Source organism: Ranitomeya variabilis, chromosome 1 (assembly GCF_051348905.1).
Source record: "Ranitomeya variabilis isolate aRanVar5 chromosome 1, aRanVar5.hap1, whole genome shotgun sequence".
Taxonomy (NCBI): Eukaryota; Metazoa; Chordata; class Amphibia; order Anura; family Dendrobatidae; genus Ranitomeya; species Ranitomeya variabilis.
In genome coordinates, this window is record NC_135232.1 from 47,805,018 (window position 1) to 47,828,432 (window position 23,415).

General features: G+C 45.2%; 1 protein-coding gene across 3 annotated transcripts in view; it reads left to right on the forward strand.

The window, feature by feature from the left end:
• KATNAL2 (katanin catalytic subunit A1 like 2) overlaps positions 1-23,415 on the forward strand; it is a 71,070-nt gene that overhangs the window by 37,175 nt on the left and 10,480 nt on the right. For all 3 annotated transcript variants that reach the window (XM_077283205.1, XM_077283223.1, XM_077283214.1), the window contains 6 exons: positions 5,941-6,039; positions 6,375-6,452; positions 7,830-7,928; positions 8,013-8,076; positions 8,645-8,763; positions 9,186-9,277. In XM_077283205.1, the coding sequence (XP_077139320.1) occupies positions 5,941-6,039; positions 6,375-6,452; positions 7,830-7,928; positions 8,013-8,076; positions 8,645-8,763; positions 9,186-9,277 (551 nt within the window). The remainder of the gene's footprint in view (positions 1-5,940; positions 6,040-6,374; positions 6,453-7,829; positions 7,929-8,012; positions 8,077-8,644; positions 8,764-9,185; positions 9,278-23,415) is intronic.

Here is a 23,415-nt window from a genome sequence, read left to right on the forward strand (position 1 = left end):
ACGCGGCGTTTTGACGCGTTTACATGCGTTTTTTCATGCGTTTGCGTTTTTGAAACGCATGCTGAGAAGTGTGTGACAGCTGCCAATCATCAAAATCAACTAGAAAACCCACTATAAATAGAAATAGCTAGGGTTAGGGTTAGGGATAGGGTTAGGGTTAGGATCCCTAGGGTTAGGGTTAGTGTTAGGGGTAGGGTTAGGGTTTGGATCCCTAGGGTTAGGGTTAGGGGTAGCTTTTTATTAGAAGAATGTCCTGGTCACCAGGTCACTGATAAGCCACCCCCCACCATCAAGGTGATAAAGGGATCAAAACCCTAACCCTACCCCTATTCCTAACCCTAGGGATCCAAACCCTAACCCTAAGCCACCCCCCACCATCAAGGTGATAAAGGGATCAAAACCCTAACCCTACCCCTATTCCTAACCCTAGGGATCCAAACCCTAACCCTAAGCCACCCCCCACCATCAAGGTGATAAAGGGATACAAACCCTAACCCTGACAAGCCACCCCCCACCATCAAGGTGATAAAGGGATCCAAACCCTAACCCTGACAAGCCACCCCCCACCATCAAGGTGATAAAGGGATCCAAACCCTAACCCTGACAAGCCACCCCCCACCATCAAGGTGATAAAGGGATCCTAACCCTACCCCTAACCCTAGGGATCCATAGGAATTGGCTATTATGTTGACCTGGTGACCAGGACATTCTTCTAATAAAAAGCTTTGTTCAATGTGGACACCCCAAGATATACGGTATTGCTATAGAGTACTAAAAATATAAACTCGTTGAGTATTGGCTGTCATAGTGTTAGGGTTAGGGTTAGGGTTTGGATCCCTTTATCACCTTGATGGTGGGGGGTGGCTTGTCAGGGTTAGGGTTTGTATCCCTTTATCACCTTGATGGTGGGGGGTGGGTTAGGGTTAGGATCCCTAGGGTTAGGGGTAGGGTTAGGGTTTGGATCCCTTTATCACCTTGATGGTGGGGGGTGGCTTGTCAGGGTTAGGGTTAGAGGTAGGGTTAGGGTTAGGGTTTGGATCCCTTTATCACCTTGATGGTGGGGGGGTGGCTTGTCAGGGTTAGGGTTTGGATCCCTTTATCACCTTGATGGTGGGGGGTGGCTTGTCAGTGTGTATTCTTGTTTTTTTCTATAAAAACGCATGCGTTTTTAACGCAAGCAAACGCATGTGCTTAAAAACGCATGCGTTTACATAGACAGCCTCTAGAAATTGCTACATGTTGCATTTCTGCGACCGAACGCATGCAGCAAAAAAAACGCATGCGTTGTTAAACGCGGTCAAACGCGTACAAAAAAACGCATGTGTTTTAAATGTTAAACATAGGGGAAAAAACGCATGCGTTTTTAAAAAAAAACGCTGCAGATCAAAACGCAAGTGTGAAACCAGCCTTACAGCATTAGTAAATGTGCCCCAGTGTACCTGCCCTGATACATTGTAGCAAACTGTCAGGGAAATGGAGAAGGGACACATGTTCATCAATGAATTCCAGTTTTTCATTCAGTCCTAATACCACTTGTGTTTGACATTTGGCCCCATTGCACTTGGTGTATAACCTTTACCGCCCCCATACCCCGGTGTAATACATCAGGCCCCTGGCCTCCGCAGTGTATAACATCCAGCCCCCATTGTACAGGGTGGGCCATTTATATGGATACACCTAAATAAAATTGGAATGGTTGGTGATATCAACTTCCTGTTTGTGGCACATTAGTATATGGGAGGGGGAAAAACTTTTCAAGATGGGTGGTGGCCATTTTGAAGTCGGCCATTTTGGATCCAACTTTATTTCTTCCAATAGGAAGAGGGTCATGTGACACATCAAACTTATTGAGACTTATGACCCTCTTCCCATTGGAAAAAATAAAGTTGGATCCAAAATGGCCACCATGGTCACCACCCATCTTGAAAAGTTTTCCCCCTCCCATATACTAATGTGCCACAAAGAGGAAGTTGATATCACCAACCATTCTCATTTTATTTAGGTGTATCCATATAAATAGCCCACCCTGTATAACATCCGGCCCCTCAACCCTATTGTATAGTATCTGGCCCCACTCTCCCAGTGTATAACATACAGCCCCATTGTCCCCAGTGTGTAACCTCCGGCCCATTAGCCCAGGTGTATAACATCCGGCCCCCATTGAATGACATCCGGACCCTCAACCCCAGTTGTATAACATCTGGCCTCTCACCCCCCCAGCCCCTCTCCCCAGTGTTTAACATCCGGCCCCCTCGTTCCCATTGAATAATATTCGGCCCCTCTTCCCCGGTGTATAACCTCCAGTTCCTTGCTTCACCCTGATGTATAACATCGGGTCCCTCACCCCTGGTGTATAACCTCCAGTCCCTCGCTACCTCCTGATGCATAACATCCGGCCCCCTCACCACCAGTGTATAACATCAGGCCCCACGTCTCCCCAGGGGTGTATAACCTCCGGCCCCCCGCCATGTCTGCCTTTACTAACATGTAACAGAACGGCCGGTGGTGCAGAGCTCACTGATACCAGCGCGGTTCTGTAATAGGAGCCACTGGGGTAACAAGTCCGTTCATGATATTTATTCCTCCTGTATCTTCCCCATCACCTGTGAGTGATATTACTGAGAAGTGGAAGGGATTGCAGGAAATCTGCCACGAGGTGGAGACCCCGTAACATTACAGAGTGGGGGCCGAGGGCTGAGACAGAGAGCAGAAAAGTCACCACCGCTCTACTGACTCCATAACTGCAGAGTCCAGACCTCCTCTAGTATAACATCAGCACAAACACTGCGTCCCCGCAGGGAGTTTCATGGCCGAGTAGTTGCATGCAGTCTTACATCACCAAGCACAATTAGGGGCGTTGGATGTATTGGTGTAAAATCACCACCACTGGACTCTGGAGGAGACGTGCTGTGTGCAGTGATGGATCACACTCCTCTATCTGCGTCTGATGGAGGAGTCTGAGTTTGGTGAAGGAGAACGTTACCCCCTGACCACATTGTGCCCATTGTACAGATGGTGGAGGAGGATAATACTATGGACTGTTATCAGGGGGCGGCCTCTTAGTTCCAGTGAAGGGAAATCTTAATCTACACTGTGTTCCAAATTATTATGCAAATTGGATTTAAGTGTCTTAAAGATTTAATTGTTTTGTTTTTCAAATAAACTTGTGGATGGTATTGTGTCTCAGGGCTCAATGAATCACTGAAATCAATCTTAAACACATGTGATAATTATTTTTCCAGGTGATTCTAATTAAAGGAAAACTACTCAAAAATGATGTTCCACATTATTATGCAGGTCACAGGTTTCAAGCAATATGGGAAATAAAAAGGATCTCTCTGCTGCTGAAAAGCGTTAAATAGTGCAATGCCTTGGACAAGGTATGAAAAAATAAGATATTTCACGAAAACGTAAGAGTGATCATCATACTCTGATGAGATTTGTGACTGAAACAGAGCACAGACAGAGTTCATGCAAATAAAGGCATAATGAGGAAGTTTTCTGGCAGACAAATTCTTTGGATTAAGAGAGCAGCTGCCAAAATACCGTTACAAAGCAGCAAACAGTTATTTGAAGCTGCTGGTGCGTCTGGAGTCCCTCGAACCTCAAGGTGTAGGATCCTTCAAAGGCTTGCTGTGGTGCATAAACCTACTATTCGGCCACTCCTAAACAGTGTTCACAAGCAGAAACGGTTGCAGTGGGCCCACACATACATGAAGACTAATTTTCAAACATTCTTGTTTACTGATGAGTGTCGCAACTCTGGACGGTCCAGATGGATGGAGTAGTGGATGGTTGGTGGATGGCCACCATGTCCCATCAAGGCTGCAACGTCAGCAAGGAGGTGGAGGAGTCATGTTTTGGGCTGGAATCATGGGGAACCAGCTGGTAGGGCCCTTTAAGGTTCCTGAAGATGTGAAAATGACCTCAGCAAAGTAAATAGAGTTTCTGACTGACAACTTTCCTCCATGGCATAAAAAGCAGAAACGTGCCTTCAGGAGCAAAATCATCTTCATGCATGACAATGAATACCTCTGAGTAATTGGCTGCTATGGGCATAAAAGGAGATAAACTCATGGTGTGGCCACCATCTTCCCCTGACCTCAACCCTATAGAGAACCTTTGGAGTATCATCAAAGAAAAGATCTATGAGGGTGGGAGGCAGTTCACATCATAACAGCAGCTCTGGAGGCTATTCTGACTTCATGCAAAGAAATACAAGCAGAAACTCTCCAAAAACTCACAAGTTCAATGGATGCAAGAATTGTGCAGGTGATATCAATGAAGGGGTCCTATGTTAACATGTAACTTGGCCTGTTAGGATGTTTTGGAGTTAAATAGCTTTTTTGTTCAGTGAATGTGACCTCCTAATGCTGCAAATTCCACAATGAGCATTTTCAGTTCTTTAAAACATATCAAATGTTTAGAAATACTACTGTGCCTAATAATTTGGAACACTGCATTTTGAGTTTTTATTCATTTTGGAGATTTGGAGGGAAGAGTTAGGGAAACACATTTCCAGGGTGGCTACATTTGCCAAGGGTATCACTTTAACAGGCTCATATTTGGGTACTGCCCTTGTGAGGGCGGGAGTTTTTCACACAGGGCACGACAGGGAAAGTAGGTCCTGTCCCCTCTCCCCCCTCTGTTGTATTTTCTTCTCCCCATGATTAAAAGTTTCACGGATCCTGAGGCCACAGGAACCTTCAGAAAATCGAGAGGCGACAAATGGGTGAGATCGTGCCATTTTTTTAAATGCACTGGTAATCATGAGCACTGTTCTCGATTGATTTTAAACAAATTTATTCCTTTTAGGTATGCATATTAAAGGTTAAGTTTTAAGAATAATTTCTGTCTATGCTGAAGTATACGTAATTTGATAGTCAGTTTATCTAGAGCAGTACGCTAGAGTTTCAATTGCTGTTTATTTGGAGATTATACTGTTATCATTGGGAGGTTTCTTCAATAAAATTCGATGTATTCTCTAACGGGTGATTACTTTTATTAGACTGACTGTCATTTGCACCGACCATTTAAGAGAATCCGAGAAAAATGTCATTTGCATAATAATTTGGAACATAGTGTACAGCACAAGACATTGTGGACAATTGTACCTCAGCTTTGTGGGAACAGTTTGGTGTTCCACTGCCCAGTGCACAAGGTCCATACAGACATGGAGGGGGAAGAACATGAGCGGCCGCACAGAGCCCGGACCTCAGCCCCATCCTATGTCTATAATGGGGATTGTGAGCCCGACCTCCCCCCAATATCAGGGGCTGACCTCACTAATGATCTTCTGCATGAAGGGGCAGAAATTCCCCAAATCTTGTTGAAATCCTTCCCCAAAGAGCTGGAGCACAGGGGAAGACTCCATATTAATGTCTATGGATGTAGGATGGGAGGTCAGAAAAGCTCCTGGAGGGGAATGTGGAGGGGGCACATAGTTTTTCCCACTCAGTGTATGTAACGTGCCTTTCACTGAGAACAGATCTTCATAATGAGTAAGAATTACGTAGACAGGTAATGTTGTAGAATAAAACGTCTTTACTCTGCAGTCTTTGCAGGGACTTGGAAGCGATAACATCCCATTCACAGGCCTCAGTGCTCGGATGACTAAAGAACGGGGATGTCATCGCTTCCTGCCCTAGTGAAAACCCCCGGTTTGGCCTGCGCTGGGGTGACAGGTTATAGAGGCGATATGTATGGCGTCTTTTTTATTGGTTTACAACCCAGACTTTTACATAACTTAACTCTAAGTTTGACAACCTTTTAAAAAAAGAAAAAAAAATGTTTCGCTATGTTCCCTTTACTTCTACAATACTGTAATTAGATTTTTTTTTTCATCCCATTGGTAAATCCTCCTGGAGAGATGGAGAAGATACAGTTTACACATTGTTGCACTTGTTTCTCTTTATGGTTTATGTTTTGTGATTCGCACAGGGACAGATCATTGACTTTCGTGGAATGATCCAGGACGCACTAAAGGGGGCGTCCAATGAAATCGCTATGAACACCCTGAACTACAATCCGGACCCTTCTGTAAGTTTCACTGTCGGATTATACGTTGTATGGGGCAGTTTATAGGACTCGACGTTCCCGATCATCGGCTCCTGGAAAAAGTGGCTATTCTTTAGCTGATTGCATCTGCTATGTGACCTAAATTACTTGCCAAAACGCTAAAACTTTTGTATATGTTTATATTTTTTTTTTCCTTTTTAACTTTCAACATAAGTGACCGCACAATATTCATGCTAAAATATGTGAAGGCTCTGAATAGGGACTATACTGATATATAAATCGCTCGTATAAACCTCTTTATACATTTTTTAATAGTTTATCTGACTTATGGACAGTAGTAATTTTTTATTTCCTAGGAAAGATTACTGAAGCCGGTCAGCACGTTTCTCGGTGCCAATAGTGAGATGAGAGAATTGGCCGCCGTGATAAGTCGGGTGAGTTTATGCTTTCTTTTTTTTTCTTGTTTTTAAAGAATTAGATGGAAGTGTATATAGTGATATGTAATGTATATACTATATTCTTCAGGTACTGACACAATGAACTCCGACACCAGAAAAGTGACTTTACAACTCTATTGATTCATGATGGGTCCATTTAAATTGAAACATCTGATATTGCTCCGCTTAAAGGGGGTTATCCAGGATTCTTTTTTTATTTTCTCACAGGGCTAAGCATTTATCATCAGGTACCTGCTACTTACCTGTCTCGGCTGCCGTGTGATGACATCTCCCAGCTCAGAGCGGTCACAGACTTCTCCTGCTTCCTGTGAAGCCATATCGACAGAGCAGCACCCTCTCTTCCGATTTGCTCTGTCGATGGGTCATCACTGCCGACGTCATGTTGATTAACTGCTCGATCAAACTAACGCAGCGGGGACCCGGCTGTCAAATCTTTATGACGTCCTGTTGACAGAGCAAATCAGAAGAGAATTTGCTGCTCTGTCGACGTGGTGTCACAGGAAGCAGGAGAACTGTGCACGAACGTTCTGAGGTGGGGGAGATTATTGCAGGACAGAATAAGCAGGTGGTCAGCAACTACGTGCCGATAGGTGCTTAGTCCCGTAGGAAAAATGAAAATAAGTCCCGGATCACCTCTTCTAAAGGGTTGTTTAATGTAAGAACACACAGGATATAATCAGACACCACGCGCTCCATACCCACCTATCATATATACCTCCTGGTAGGTACGTGAGGACATAACGTCATGGTCAACCCTTCACTTGTTGATGAGCTTCAGAAAACTCCTATAATGATCATCAAATAGATGACAAATTGTGCCAACGAGCGCAGGTGGCGCCCCTTCCACCGCCCTTCCATTTGGCTATGCCCAAAGGTTTGTGTGTCCGCTCCTCAGGCGCTGATAAAGAGGTGCAGAGGTAGTTGTTGCACCCCAGGCATGGTATTTGAGATGGGACCCTATAGATAATTATGGCATAACCTGTATACAAGGAGGAAATGCCCCTTTACTTTGTCTATGTAGCATTGATACTATATGATTTTCTGTAGTGGGTCAGCTCTTATTGTCTCTTATTAGACATGAGCAAACTAAAAAGTTCAGGGTTCAATCCAGACAGGTAGAGTCCGGTGCTAAACACCAAACATGAACTTCTCCCAGGAGTCCGTTGCAATGTTCAGAGCTCCGGGGAAAGTCCAATGCAGAGAGAGAGAGCTCAGAAGTCCGGGTCCCCATTGTTTTCAATGGGGTTGTGGTACAGTTCTGGTACCCGAACCGAACTTTGGAATAAAGTTCAGGTTGGGTACCAGAACCTGGACTTCTACTGGTCCACTCATCCCTATCTTTTATCTCTTTAGGACATTTACCTGCAGAACCCCAATGTACGGTGGGACGACATCATCGGGCTGGATGCAGCGAAGCGATTAGTGAAGGAGGCGGTGGTGTATCCTATAAGAGTGAGAACATGGCCCAACCCTTTTATCACTTCTGCACGATTACACGGTCATCAGATGAATGGTTTATTTGTATTCTTCTCGCAGTACCCGCAGCTCTTCACTGGAATCCTGTCTCCTTGGAAGGGGCTCCTGTTATACGGCCCGCCGGGTAAAGGAAACCTTCATCAGCCCAAAATCACCGAACACCTTGTAGCTCATCTACATGGAAAATCGGGGAGAGCAGGGGTGAAAAATGTGGCTGAAAAATTAAAGGAGTCCATATACATTTGATCTACCCCCTCCCTTAGTCAATGTGTATGATAATGTTCTGATGACAAGGGAAGTTAAAAAGGATCAGACATGTCGGATTTAGACATGTCCTATTCCTTAGATCTTAAAGGAGCAAAAATAAGTTTCCCAAGCCCCTGGGAAAGTTTACTTTCTACCTGGACAATCCCTTTAAACGGTATAATCTAACCGCAGGGGTGTCTGGAATGACGTATTCTCCTCTCCCTATTATTACACATGCTTAGTTCTGTGAACTGAGTCTTCATGTGTTTTAATGGGAAAGAGGCGAGGTCGTCAGCCAAACGAGCGTTCAGCCGTTAGGAAAGTTCACAAACTGGACCCTGTGTCTTTATGGCATAGCCATGTCCTAAACGGATCACAGGCTGTAATTATTCTATGTATATGGGAACCTGATATCAGTAAGGTCTGTTTTATCTGATGCGTTTCAGGCACTGGGAAGACCTTGCTGGCTAAAGCCGTGGCCACAGAGTGTAACACCACATTTTTCAACATTTCTGCATCTACAATCGTCAGCAAGTGGAGAGGAGATTCGGAGAAACTAGTGCGGGTAGGAACGTTGATGGCCTCCATTATCATCTCATTATTTGCTGATACATAAATATATACTATTGCAGCAGTTTATTCCCAACAATGTAAACATATTGACATCACTCCATACAGTTCTTAAGCCCCTCATACACTTTACATAGCCATCGTTCAGCCATCAGTGATCTTCCCCAACGCTCCCGTGTTCTCTAAGAGAGGGCTACTGTGGCTGCCAATTATCACTGAGAATAAAACGATCGGCAGTCCGAATTCAATCATGCCAGATCCTTCTGAACCCCAATATCCTCTATCGAGGGGACAGGCAGGAGGCCCACATTAGACAGATTGATATCTGTTTCATTTACTATATATATAAAAAAAAAGCGTTATTAGTCTACACTTTATCTACTGCAATTCGTAATAAAGATTTTTTTTCATGTTCAGGTTTTATTTGAACTTGCCCGATACCATGCTCCGTCCACCATTTTTCTTGATGAGCTTGAATCTGTGATGAGCCAGAGAGGATCCGGACCGGGGTAAGTAGAAGTCTAACCTCCCCTATACACATTAGACGAAAATGGGCCCTTGAACAATAAATCATTGAGTCACCCAATGTACACTCATCAACGTTGACATTGCAACACCAAGAAGGAAAAGTGATGGAAATCTCAGGATGGAGACTTTAGTGATCTGCAAATGATGGAAAATGGAAGCAAAGTTTTCAGTACATTTTGATATATTCAGTCTGGAATATGAGCCACGTGCAGAAATCCCAGCACATACAGCCTCGGCTGCTATCAATGAGGCTGTTAATGGTCGTCTGAGGAAGTTTTGACCGCACTGAATAGGCAAATCATCAAGATCCATTGTTGGAAGCTCCTTTGTAATCACAATGACGTCCCAGATGTGCTCGATGGAGTCCAAAGACACTGCAGCCATGGGAGCACGTTTAGGCCACTCAGGATGCTCACAAACAAGTTGCGTCCTGGCGTTGTCGTGTTGAAAAACAGCTCCTCGGAGACTTTGGAGAAATGGCTGCACCCCTGGTTCCTCCATGAAGTCGATGAGACGCTGAGCTGGAATGAATGAAGGCTAGATGTCCGTCTACCATACATTATGCTGTTCACCTAGAAGTAGGACCGGTCAGACATTCCCTCGTGAAGACCTCTTCATGTGGTTACCCCTGTGGCCCCCAGACCAATCTCCGGCCATCATTGAGTCCAAGAAAAAAGTATGTTATGGAAATATTAGGGTTGGATAAATATATCCCTGTGTGTGCTGCGGCCGCTCCCAATTAGACTGAGTATTTTGAGCGCTCATCAAGAATGGACTGTACACAACTGTGACAGAACAACATTCCATCAATACTGAAACTTTATTGTACATACATAGTTTTATATTTTCACATAGAAAGGAGTGGTTAGGGGTTGTCAGGGGTGGTTAGTTAATTACCATATTGTCTAGCTCCTCTGTCATTGGTTATCTAAACATATATGGAATATTGTGATTAATGCTCATATGACTGCTGATTAAGCAACTAAACTTGAGTTCTGTGTCTAGGACAGAGTTGAGACATCTGACACTGTTGGTCTGCCGTTTCAGCAAGATTCAGCTAGATTCTAGGCATTATTTCAGACATCTGACCCGAGTTCCTGTTTTTAGGGATGGAAAACCCCATATGATCTGTCTGGGTTATATTAGTTTGTGTCAGACATTTTAAACCATTGATTATAATGTATATATTAGATGTGAGCATATAAGTATATATTTGATTATAGAGGAGTATACATGCAAGTGAGATCTACATGATATATATATTTCTATCACAAGCCCCCCTTAGATATCACTTGCCCTAATCCTAGCCTCCTGTCCCAAAGCGCTGCAACTCTTTTGTGCTGTCGGCGAACTGACACAAGCCTAACGCCTGTGCCCCACTCCATACAGACTTTTCGCAAATGGGCGGTCAGGAGATCTGTCCCTAACGGGGGTTCGTTGCAATCAGTCTCTTAGTCAATAGCATGTGTAGTGAGCGATGTGTAGTCTTTATCAGGTAGGCCATCTATTCGGTCAGGCCGCAACATCATTCTGGCTTGGATGTCATCTTCTGGTAGGGGAGCTTTCTTGCAACGCGATGAGTGGATCCAAGTGGGTCTTCCCTCCAGTTTCACAGAGTTTGGTGTCATCAGCAACACTTGAGCAGGATCATCAAATCTGGGATCGAGTGGTGTTCTCCTTTCAAACTTTTCCACCAACACCCAGTCTCCTGGCTTCTAGGAGTGCATACCGGACACTGAATCTGGATCTGGCAATGAAGAAAAAACTCGAGAATGGATGTTAGCAAGTTTCTTGGTGATTTCTATTACATAAGCAGACAAAGTATCATATTACATAGTCAGCTGCTGAGGGAAAGGATACCCCTAACCTGGGACTAGACACAAACAAAATTTCATATGGTAACAGCTTTCCTGGGCCTCTGGGAGTGTGCCGAACACTGAGTAGTGTGATTGGGAGTGTGTAGGCCTAAGTCTGACCCTACTGCTGACTAGATCTCTCGTGTGAGGTTTGCTGTGAATGCGGGTCCCTGGTCACTCTCTATCACTTCTGGGACCCCATAGCTGCATATCTCGTCTCTGAGAGTAGCTTCTTTGCAGTAGTCTTTGCTGACTGATTCCTCACTGGGAAAGCTTCTGGCTGTCATCCTGAGAACATGTCCACGACCACAAGGGCATATTCGAATCCTCCACTTGGCGGCATCTGGATGTGGTCTATCTGGATCCTCTGGAAGGGGTACAGTGGTCTGGCAAGACGATGTGTGGGAACTTTCTTCATTCTTCCAGGGTTGCATTTGCCACAGGTCAGACAGCTGTTTATGAACTTGGCTGTTAGGGTGGAGATTTCTGGGGCGAACCAGTAAGCACCAATTGGATCATTCATCTGTGTCTTTAATCTGTGTGTGGGCCCATGTGCCCACTGGACCACCATAGGGTACATGCTTCGGGGTAAACTGGGTTTGTAGTCCATTTAGTATACCCTTCCTTCTTCATGTGTTGCTCACTTCTGCATCCAGCATTCCTTCTTGTCCTTTGGGGCTTGCTCTTGCAACTTTTTTGAGCAGATCCCAGGATGTCATCTTGTCAGGTTTCCTGTCTTCAGCCGTCCTGTAGTAGCCGTCCGGCTCTACGACCTCTTCCACTTGTCCATATTGTCTTCCCTTGACTGTTTCTTTGGCTGCCATATCCGCCATGTTGTTGCCTCGTGCCACTACTGTGTTCAGTTTTCCATGCGCTTTGACTTTTAGCATTGTCACCACTTTTGGAAGTTGAAGTGTGTTCAGCAGGTCCTTAATGGCTCCATTGATGCTTCACGGTTGTTCCGCTGGCTGTTATGAAGTCCCTTGCAGCCCAGATGGGTCCGAAGTCGTGTGCTATGCCATGCAAGTACCTTGAATCGGTATACATTTTCTCAGTCTTGTCTTCTGCCATCTGGTAGGCCTTCATCAGCGCTATCAGTTCTGCTTCCTGGGCTGACAGACTGGGCAGCAGACTTCTGGACCACAGGATCTCTTGATTGCTGGTCGCTGCACCTCCCGTGTGGAATCTTCCTTCATCATCTGCAAATCTGGAGCCATCCACATAGAGGATCAACTCTGGGTTGGTCAGTGGCTCTTCTGCCACCTTGGGTAGTCCTGCTGTTTCCTGTTGCATGATACTGAAGCAATCATGGTCATCCGTCCGGAGCAAATTCAGATCCCATGCAGACTTTTTATCTGAGGGTCCATATCTGTATCCCCCCTTGGGAGTGGGAGTAGAGTGGACGGGTTGAGGACTGTGCATCTGGAGTAGAGAGCATTGGAGGCGAAGATGCCTGGCGGTGGAGAGATGTTTTAGCTGGGATTGGTTGAGGATTGCCGAGATGTCATGCGGAGCCAGGATTTCCAATGGTTTTTCCACTGATGTCAGTAGTCCTGTCCAGGAGGGCGTGTGCTGCAACTGCTGCTCTCATGCGGGAGGAAGAGGCTCCCCTTGCAACTGGATCCAGGCAAGCTGAAAAGTAGTCCGAAAGTCTCTGCTTTCCCCCCTGAAGCTGTGTCAGGACTCCAGTAGCAAGGCCTTCTCTTCTCATCAAGTAGAGACGGAATAGCTTCTTGTAGTCAGATAGGCCTAGTGCTGGCACTGAGACTACAGAGCCTTTTAACTTCTTGAACGAACTGAAGGCCACATCTGTCTGGAGGAACGGGGTCACACTGACGTATTCACACAGAGGCTGCATTAGGACGGAAGCATCAGGGATCCAGGCTCTGCAATATGAAACTAGACCAAGGAAGGCCTGTAGCACCTTTTGAGTTGTTGGAGGAACCATCTTCTCTACTGTGGTCTTCCGGTCATCTGTCAGGCATTTCACCTGGTGAGCAATACAGTGTCTCTGGAACGTAACTCGCTTCCTGACACCACTGGACTTTGTTCTTTGAGATCTTCCAGTGCTGCTCCGCCAGGTAGAGTAGGAGATACGAGGAAAGGGCTTTACACGTGTCAAAGTCAACTGCACAAAGGAGTAGATTGTCCATGTATTGTAGCAGGGTTAATTCTGCATGTTCTGTGACCCAGTTGGTGAGGACTGTGGACATTGCTTTGGTGAGCCGTGAAGGGCTGTTCTGGGCCCACTGTGGCATCACTGTCCATGTGTTTTGTCCCCCCTGGTGCGTTAAGGCAAACAGGAACTGGTCTTCCGGATGAACTGGAACACTGGAGAAAACGTTAGCCAGGTTGTTCACTGTGAACACTTTTGCTGTGGCAGGCACATTTGAGAGCAGAGTGTGCGGATTCGGCATAAATGCAGTTTCAAACACTGTGGCGTCATTCACAGCTCTCAGGTCATATATCATTCTGAACTTGGCTGGCTCTCCTTTTACAGTCTTTTTCTTGACGGGGAAAAGCGGGGTAGGTATTGCAAGGCGATGTGCGAGGAACAATGATTCCTATGTCCAGGTAGACCTTCAGTTGGTCAGAGGCAGCCTGACTCTAGGCCTGGCCTGGGCCTTATGAGGGTACGGGGTACATGGCTTGAGTGACACCCGTACTGGGGCAACTTGAGGTTTTCTCACGTGCAGGGGTCCCTTAGACCATAGACTTTCTGGTACTACGTCCAGTACCTCCTTGAGTAGGCCTCATTGGTTGCTTAATGTTCTTGTAGGGCCGCCAGCATGACTCTTCTTGGGTCAGGGATGAAGAAAGTGTCACTGTCCCATCTTCGTGGAACACTGTGATTGCCTTCAGCTTCTGCAGTAGGTTCGCTCCCAGCAGGTTGAGTGGCAGGTCCTTTACACCACAAACTGGGACAGGATAGAGTGTCCTGGCTGAGTGCACACGCTCAGTGGCTTTGCAAGCTGAGAATGTCTGACTTGACCATCAATGCCCATGCGAGACACAGAAGATTCTGATAGGCAGGTGGGATCAGTGAGTTCCACAGGTGTCATCACACTTCTGGCTGCACCACTTTGGATCTGACAACGCCATCCATTTTAAGGGTAATTTGAGGTACTGGTCTTGCAGATGAAGTTTTACATGTCAGGAGCGTAGTGTCTTGCGGACCTGGCTTGCTTGCCTCTGTCCTATGGACAGGGTACTTCACTGCTTTCTGCACTTCCTCCTTGACCTGTTTCTCTGGACCAACTCTTGAGTTGCATGGGTCCAGTCTCTTCGGGGGCGTGAGTGCTTTGCACTGGTTCTGGAAATGGCCAAACTGAGTCGCCACAAATGTAACACTTGACACTTCTTCTGTCTTTGTAGGGTGGTTGCGCTTCCAGGTCAGTGGTCACCATGAGAGGGGCTGTCTTCTGCACCCCTGGTTGGGATTCAATCCCTTTGGCTACTGTGGACAACGGCATGATGGGTACTGTAGCGGCAGCGGGGTCCGGCCTGCTGGCTGTGGCTGCGGTGGTAAGATGGGGCCTGCAGGTGCATTCGTGGCGAGGCCCGGGGGTGCCATGAGACCGGCGGCTGCATCCAACCCAAGGTCTTGGGGCATTACAGGGGCTGTGGCTGCATCTGCCATCACTTCTTACCCCTGGTCTGACATAGCTTCTCCCCTTTGCTAACCTTATTGAGGTCGGTGTCTCCTCTCTGGAGTCTGCAGCGGTTCTTCCGGTGTGTCGATCGGCACTTTGTAGCGTCTTCACCTCTGGCTCCCCTTCTGGTGTTCTCAGCAGCACGGCACCCGTTTCCTTCTTCGTGCTCTTTGTGGTGCTATAATGGCGGCAGTTTTAGCAACAATTAGCAATAAACAGTCTCCTAGGCGCACATAAAACATTTTTTCTGTGGGTCAGTCCACTGCTATTGACTTGTTCCTAGGCCTAGCCACTATCAGTGGTTTCCTGATTGGCTGTCTCAGTCCATGCCCAAAGGCCTGTGCCAACATTTGCCTGTGTATCTGGTCATGAATGGTGAAGCCCAAGTTTTGGAATACTTGCATTACTCTGCAATGAAACTTCTTTACAGACTCTGTCTTATCTTGGCTCATGTCATGGCTTGTCCTGCTAATCTGCCTTTGGCCCACTCTCTGAGCTGTTCAATTAGCTGTGGCCCTGACTCCCAAGCGTGTACGTCTGATTCTGCTGGAGGTTTGAATTGTTCCTTCATGATTGGCCAGAGTGCATCACCTGCTTCTATTTTCATTCATGGCCCAGAGATCATTCCAGCTGGCTGCATATGTTTACTGCTTCTGCTACATTCTTCGGTAAAATGGCATGGGATGCATCCCTGGGTCTGGAAGATTGTCACCTGACTTGAAGTGCAGTGCACATAGTGTAATGGTGGTGCCTCTATCTGCCCTTGCATTCTTGGTGCCTGTGGGTTTCTTTTCTAGTACTGGACAGCATGTATGATGTTCCCTCTTCATCTTCATCAGAGGAATAGTTGTGATAGTTTGTACTGGGGTCGTACACTGACTGATTTTGGACTTAGAAGTTGCCTTTTTGTGTGAGGATGTCTCCCCCCTTGCTGAAGCTGTGATGGATTAGGCTTATAGTTCTATGTTGGTGTGAATGTAGGCAGCTCTGACCGGTGCTGAAGCTGTACATTATCAATACATGGTGATTTCAAAGTTCATGTAAAACCTTAAGGGTTACAATATTGTTGACTGTGAAATGAGGTAACGGAGGATCTGTCAGTGAGCTCGTTCTGATATCATTCCTCCCCCCTCTGCACCCAGGGCTGAGCTGTCTGCTACCTGATGTGTCTGGGGCTGCCCACTGTGGGGGGGGGCTTTCACCTTCTTTCCCCGATATCACAACTGGCAATGGCTGGACTGTGCCAGGGGCATAGAGGGAAACCTTGTGCTGTAAGCACCATATTGTTTGAATTGGGCGTTGGCCCAGCCGGCAACAAGGAGGGAAAAAAGAGGAAGAAGAAGGGGGAGGGGTTGAGGAGTGAGACAAAGGAATAGTAGGAGGGGAGAGAGAGAGAGAGAATGTGGAGAGAGAGGGAGGAGAAGAGAGGAGAGAGAAGGAGGGGAGAAAGAGGGTGAGGAGAAGAGGGAGGAGAGATGGGTGTGGAGGAGTGGAGAAGGAGGGAGGAGAAGATGGAGGGTGTGGAAGAGAGAGAGAGAGGAGAAGAGAGGAGTGGAGAAAGAGGGGAAGAGAGAGAGAAGAGAAAAAAAATGTGGAGGAAGAGGAGAGGAAAGGAGAGAGAGAATGCGGAGAGAAAAGACTGACATAGAAAAAAAGAGGATAGATGAGAACAACAAGAATAATAGAGAGGAGCAATTATGCCTTCTCCCTGTAGGGAGAGACGGGGCGCGCCACATACTGTGCAAAAATAACTACCTATACCATGGATTCTGCTAAAAGCAGACTGCGCAGATTCTCCTGTCTTATACCCACAAAAATCACTTCCTGGTTTGCTCACATAACTTTCTGTACCACCTAAACGATGTAAGCTCTGCTGCCACTTCATACCATGTATTAGTATTCAGCAATCTAACATCAGCTAACTTCCCTTATTTTCCTTTCTACGTCATGCCACTCTGCAGCTTGAAGTCTGCCATTCTTATGAATTTCACGTACTTTATACCTTCCAAAAATCTTCACATACTTAACACCTTCGTGTTCTGCCACTATCTGGCACTATCTATCAGGAATTAAAAGACTCTCCTGTTGCTCGGCCACTTTATTCCCCATGGCAAAAGCAAAAAATGAAAAACACACAAAAATGAAAAAAGAAAACAGTACTAAAAAAAAACTTCTAAAAATGAGTATATAAAACTCTAAGAAAAACCCAAAACGATAAGAAAAACCGTCAAAAACTTAGTTCACAACCAAAAACTCAAAATTTTGATACAAAAGGAAAGGAAAAAAAAACTTTTTTCCCCCAAAAAAAGTAAAAAGGTAAAAAGACTGAAGATTGAGGAAAACTTAATTAAAAAACTTTAAAATGCCGCAAAAAGAAAAAGACCCTTTAAGAGAGTAAAAAAAAAAAATTAAAAATGAAAACGGCTTTCCTCTTCTCTCTCTTTTTTTTTTTTTTTTTTTAGAATCTCTGCGCTCAAATACAGTCAGAGACACACTTCCTCTTTTTATTCCGTATGCCATTGCAATAATATCGAATGTCACTAAAATCACGTTTCTGAAAACACTTATGTCACATCAAAAATGATAGATACAATTTAAATTTCACTTCTTCACAAAAAAAACTACACATAGCCAGCATTGCAGCCGAAAACAGTCAGAAAAAAACAGATGTGACAGTTTGATTTACAATGCATATCTCCGCTTCAGCTGAAAAAAGAGGAAGTTTAAGAGAACTATTTCTGCTTCTTAAAGAAGCAACACTTGACAGACAGAAACAGATAGACAATCCGAGAGATGCCCTTTTTAATTCTGTGACATGTGCAGGCCGTTCTGGGAACAGACAACTGTCAATCGCACTGGCACGCATATGCCGGGAATCTACCACCCTCCGATCCGGTCGTCCTGACTGGCCGCCGGCTACGGGAATCTGTGGCAGCCCCTGAAAACTATCACCATCCGAGCCTGGATCCTGGAGCCACCTGCTCCGGAACTACCTGTTCCTTTCCTCTTGCACGGGAATCTGTGATAGCTTACTCAGCGATTTGACCTCCTGCTGTCTGTTACCCAGCCACCATAAACAAAAGTCACTTTTTCCTTCTTCTCTCGGATTTTACACAAACACATAACACATACACGGCTACACGGCACACAGCAGACACCTCCCAGGGTCTGGATTCAGGACTTTTTACACTACCTGGGAATTGATGACCACACCTGACCGGCAAGAGGCATAGACAAGGACTGGGCACAGGGGACTTTCAGGTAAGATGATAACATTTTCTTACCTTACTTATGGAGCTGCGCTGTCTCCTGCCCTTGTGCCAAGGCCATGGCAACACCTCCTTCTTTCCGGTCAGTAGTGGGTCCCCGCGTGCGTTTCGTCCTTTTGCCCCGCCGTTGGGCGCCATTTTGTTATGGAAATATTAGGGTTGGATAAATATATCCCTGTGTGTGCTGCGGCCGCTCCCAATTAGACTGAGTATTTTGAGCGCTCATCAAGAATGGACTGTACACAACTGTGACAGAACAACATTCCATCAATACTGAAACTTTATTGTACATACATAGTTTTATATTTTCACATAGAAAGGAGTGGTTAGGGGTTGTCAGGGGTGGTTAGTTAATTACCATATTGTCTAGCTCCTCTGTCATTGGTTATCTAAACATATATGGAATATTGTGATTAATGCTCATATGACTGCTGATTAAGCAACTAAACTTGAGTTCTGTGTCTAGGACGTAGTTGAGACATCTGACACTGTTGGTCTGCCGTTTCAGCAAGATTCAGCTAGATTCTAGGCATTATTTCAGACATCTGACCCGAGTTCCTGTTTTTAGGGATGGAAAACCCCATATGATCTGTCTGGGTTATATTAGTTCGTGTCAGACATTTTAAACCATTGATTATAATGTATATATTAGATGTGAGCATATAAGTATATATTTGATTATAGAGGAGTATACATGCAAGTGAGATCTACATAATATACACTCACTGGCCACTTTATTAGGTACACCTGTCAAACTTCTTGTTAACACTTAATTTCTAATCAGCCAATCACATGGCGGCAACTCAGTGCATTTAGGCATGTAGACATGGTCAAGACAATCTCCTGCAGTTCAAACCGAGCATCAGTATGGGGAAGAAAGGTGATTTGAGTGCCTTTGAACGTGGCATGGTTGTTGGTGCCAGAAGGGCTGGTCTGAGTATTTCAGAAACTGCTGATCTACTGGGATTTTCACGCACAACCATCTCTAGGGTTTACTGAGAATGGTCCGAAAAAGAAAAAAAATCCAGTGAGCGGCAGTTCTGTGGGCGGAAATGCCTTGTTGATGCCAGAGGTCAGAGGAGAATGGGCAGACTGGTTCGAGCTGATAGAAAGGCAACAGTGACTCAAATCGCCACCCGTTACAACCAAGGTAGGCCTAAGAGCATCTCTGAACGCACAGTGCGTCGAACTTTGAGGCAGATGGGCTACAGCAGCAGAAGACCACACCGGGTACCACTCCTTTCAGCTAAGAACAGGAAACTGAGGCTACAATTTGTACAAGCTCATCGAAATTGGACAGTAGAAGATTGGAAAAACGTTGCTTGGTCTGATGAGTCTCGATTTCTGCTGCGACATTCGGATGGTAGGGTCAGAATTTGGCGTAAACAACATGAAAGCATGGATCCATCCTGCCTTGTATGGAGCATCTTTGGGATGTGCAGCCGACAAATCTGCGGCAACTGTGTGATGCCATCATGTCAATATGGACCAAAATCTCTGAGGAATGCTTCCAGCACCTTGTTGAATCTATGCCACGAAGAATTGAGGCAGTTCTGAAGGCAAAAGGGGGTCCAACCCGTTACTAGCATGGTGTACCTAATAAAGTGGCCGGTGAGTGTATATATTTCTATCACAGAGACACATCACTGAAGAGGACAGACCTCCATTACCGTCTTAGTCTACACCATTATAGTCTTTCACAGAGATGGCGTGACGACAGTGGAACGCTGGATGTCTGGCTGATATCCCAAAGTTCTCCAAACTCCTTCTGATGGTTTTTGTAGTCAATTGTGACTTTTTAGGCTTGGCACGTTACGTCTAATGTCGCTTGCAATACAGAGTGGATCTCTATGCACCATGCTTCAAATCTGACGACACCATGCGGACAATGCCATGAAGAGGCCTTTACGAGGGAACATCACTCCGGTCCTACACCTGGGATTATAATGTGGGGTGGAGTAATGTACAGTAGCTGGGCCCTTCTAGTCTTCATTCCAGGTGCACTAATAGCTCGGCGTTACATTGATTTGGTGGTGTGGCCATTTCTGCAAAGAGTCCCAGACATTATTTTTCAACACAACGCCGGGCCGCATATTGGTGGCGCTATTCTGAGCAGCGTGCGTGTCCTAAACGTGCTACCATGACCTACAGCTTCTCCGGACTTGTCTCCCATCCAGCACATCTGGGATATCATTGGTCAGTGATTTCAGTGTTGAAGATTGTACACCACTGACTGTATCGCCCAATATTGCATTTTTTTTTTAGTTGATGATGCAGCAAGCGTTTAATATTAGCCAAAAAAATTAAATGTTCCCACCTGGAGTTTTGAATGATAACGAATGTTCATCTGTCAAAATATATAATCATTCATTTCACATCTGACGGACATTTTTCCTGACTCAGGATGAATTCAGGTTCTTTCCATTTGCTTTGTGATTTGTGCAGCAGATATTACACTACAGATCTGCAGCGGCTAACAGTACAGTACAGGCTGTGAAAACCCTTACCTACAGTGGGGAAAAAAGTATTTAGTCAGCCACCAAGTGTGCAAGTTCTCCCACTTAAAAAAGATGAGAGAGGCCTGTAATTGACATCATAGGTAGACCACAACTATGAGAGTCAAAATGAGAAAACAAATCCAGAAAATCACCTTGTCTGATTTGGTAAGATTTATTTTACAAATTACGGTGAAAAATAAGTATTTGGTCATTAACAAAAAAGTTCATCTCAATATTTTGTTACATAGCTTTTGTTGGCAATGACAGAGGTCATACGTTTTCTGTAAGTCTTCACAAGGTTGGCACACACTGTTGGTGGTATTTTGGCCCATTCCTCCATGCAGATCTCCACGGACTTTCAACTCCCTCCAAAGGTATTCTATGGAGTTGCGATCTGGAGACTGGCTAGGCCACTCCAGGACCTTCATATGCTTCCTTCATTGCCCTGGCGGTGTGCTTGGGATCATTATCATGCTGAAACACCCACCCACGTTTCATCTTCAATGCCCTTGCTGATGGAAGGAGGTTTGTGCTCAAAATCTCACAATACATGGCCCCATTCATTCTTTCATGTACATGGATCGTCCTGGTCCCTTTGCAGAGAAACCTCCCCAATGCATGATGTTGCCACCCCCATGCTTCACAGTAGGTATGGTGTTCTTTGGATGCAGCTCAGCATTCTGTCTCCTCCAAATACGACGAGTTTTGTTTCTACCAAACAGTTCTGCTTTGGTTTCATCAAACCATATGACATTCTCCCAATACTCTTCTGGATAATCCAAATGCTCTCTAGCAAACTTCAGACGGGCCCGGACATGTACTGGCTTATGCACGGGGACACTTCTGGCATTGCAGGATTTGAGTCCCTGGTGGTGTAATGTGTTACTGATGGTAGCCTTGGTTACGGTGGTCCCAGCTTCATGCAGGTCATTCACTAGGTCCCCCCATGTGGTTCTGGGATTTTTGCTTACCATTCTTGGATGTCTTGTATGTCTTCCATTTTCTTATTATTGCTCCCACAGTTGATGTCATCACACCAAGCTGCTTGCCTTTTCCAGATTCAGTCTTCCCAGCCTGGTGCAGGGCTACAATTTTGTCTCTGGTGTCCTTCGACCACTCTTTGGTCTTCACCATAGTGGAGTTTGGAGTGTGACTGTTGGAGGTTGTGGACAGGTGTCTTTTGTACTGATAACAAGGTCAAACAGGTACTACAGGTAATGAGTGGAGGACAGAGGAGCCTCTTAAAGAAGAAGTTACAGGTCTGTGAGAGACAGAAATCTGGCATGTTTTTAGGTGACCAAATACTTATTTTCCACCATAATTTGCAAAATAAATCTTACCAAATCAGACAAGGTGATTTTCTGGATTTGTTTTCTTATTTTGACTCTCATAGTTGTGGTCTCCCTATGATGTCAATTACAGGCCTCTCATCCTTTTAAGTGGGAGAACTTGCACAATTGGTGGCTGACTAAATACTTTTTTTCCCCCACTGTATGCCGTGGCTTGGGAAGTTAATTCACCCCCTTGGCTTTTTACCTATTTTGTTACATTACAACCTGTGTGTAAATATTTGTGTAATCTGATTTGTGTGTGATACATCAGCACTAAATAGTCTACAGTAGTGCAGTGACAATATATATAAGCACAAACTAAATAGCTAAAAATTGACATGTGCATATGTATTCACCTCTTTTGCTATGAAGCCCCTAAAAATGCTTTGTGCAAGCAATTATCTTCATAAGTCACATACATACTGAAAGGACACCCCTGTGTGCAATCTAAGTGTCACATGTCTGTCAGTATAAACACTTTACCTTTTCTGAAAGACCATGGAGGCTGCAACACCATTAACAAGAGGCACCACTAACCAAACACCATGAAGACCAAGGAGATCTCCAAACAAGTCAGGGACAAAGTTGTTGACAACTACAAGTCAGGGTTGGGTTATAAAAAATATCTCAATCTTTGATGATCTCCTGGATCACCATCAAATCCATTATCATCAAATGGGAAGAACATGGCACCACAACAAACCTGCCAAGAGAGGGCCGCTCACCAAAACTCTCAACCTGGGCAAACAAGGCATTACTCAGAGAGGCATCAGACCTAAGGTAACCCTAAAAGAGCTGCAGAGTTCCAAAGCAGAGACTGGAGTAACTGTCCATCAACCACAATAAGCCATACACTCCATAGAGGTGGCCTTTAGGTGAGAGTGGGCAGAAAAAAAGTCTTTACTTACACAAAATAATTGTAAGGCTCGTTTTGAATTTGCCAAAAGACATATGGGAGACTCTCCAAATGTATGGAGGAAGGTGCTGTGGTCAGATAAGACCAAACTGTAACTTTTTGGCCACCAAAGTATACCCTATGTCTGGCACCAAACCAACACAGCTCATCACCCTAAAAACACCATCCACACAGTGAAACATGGTGGTTGCAGCATCATTCTGTGGGCAGGTTTTTTGGCAGCAGGGACAGGGAAAACGGTCTGCTTCCAGGGGAAGATGGATGGTGCAAAATGCAGGGATATTCTTTAGCAAAACCTGTTTGTCAGTGATTTGAGACTGGGACAGATGTTCATCTTCTAACAAGACAATGTCGTAAAGCAAACTGCTAAAGCAACACTCCAGTGGTTTAAGGGGAAACGTGTAAATGTTTTGGAGTGGCCTAATCCCAGCCCAGACCTTAATCCAATTGAGAATCTGTGCTCAGACTTGAAGATTGCTGTTCACCTGAGGAAACCATCTAACCTGAAGGAGCTGGAGCAGTTTTGCCTTGAGGAATGGGCAAAATTACCAGTGGCAAGATGTGGAAAGCTCAGAGACTCATCCAAAGTGACTTGC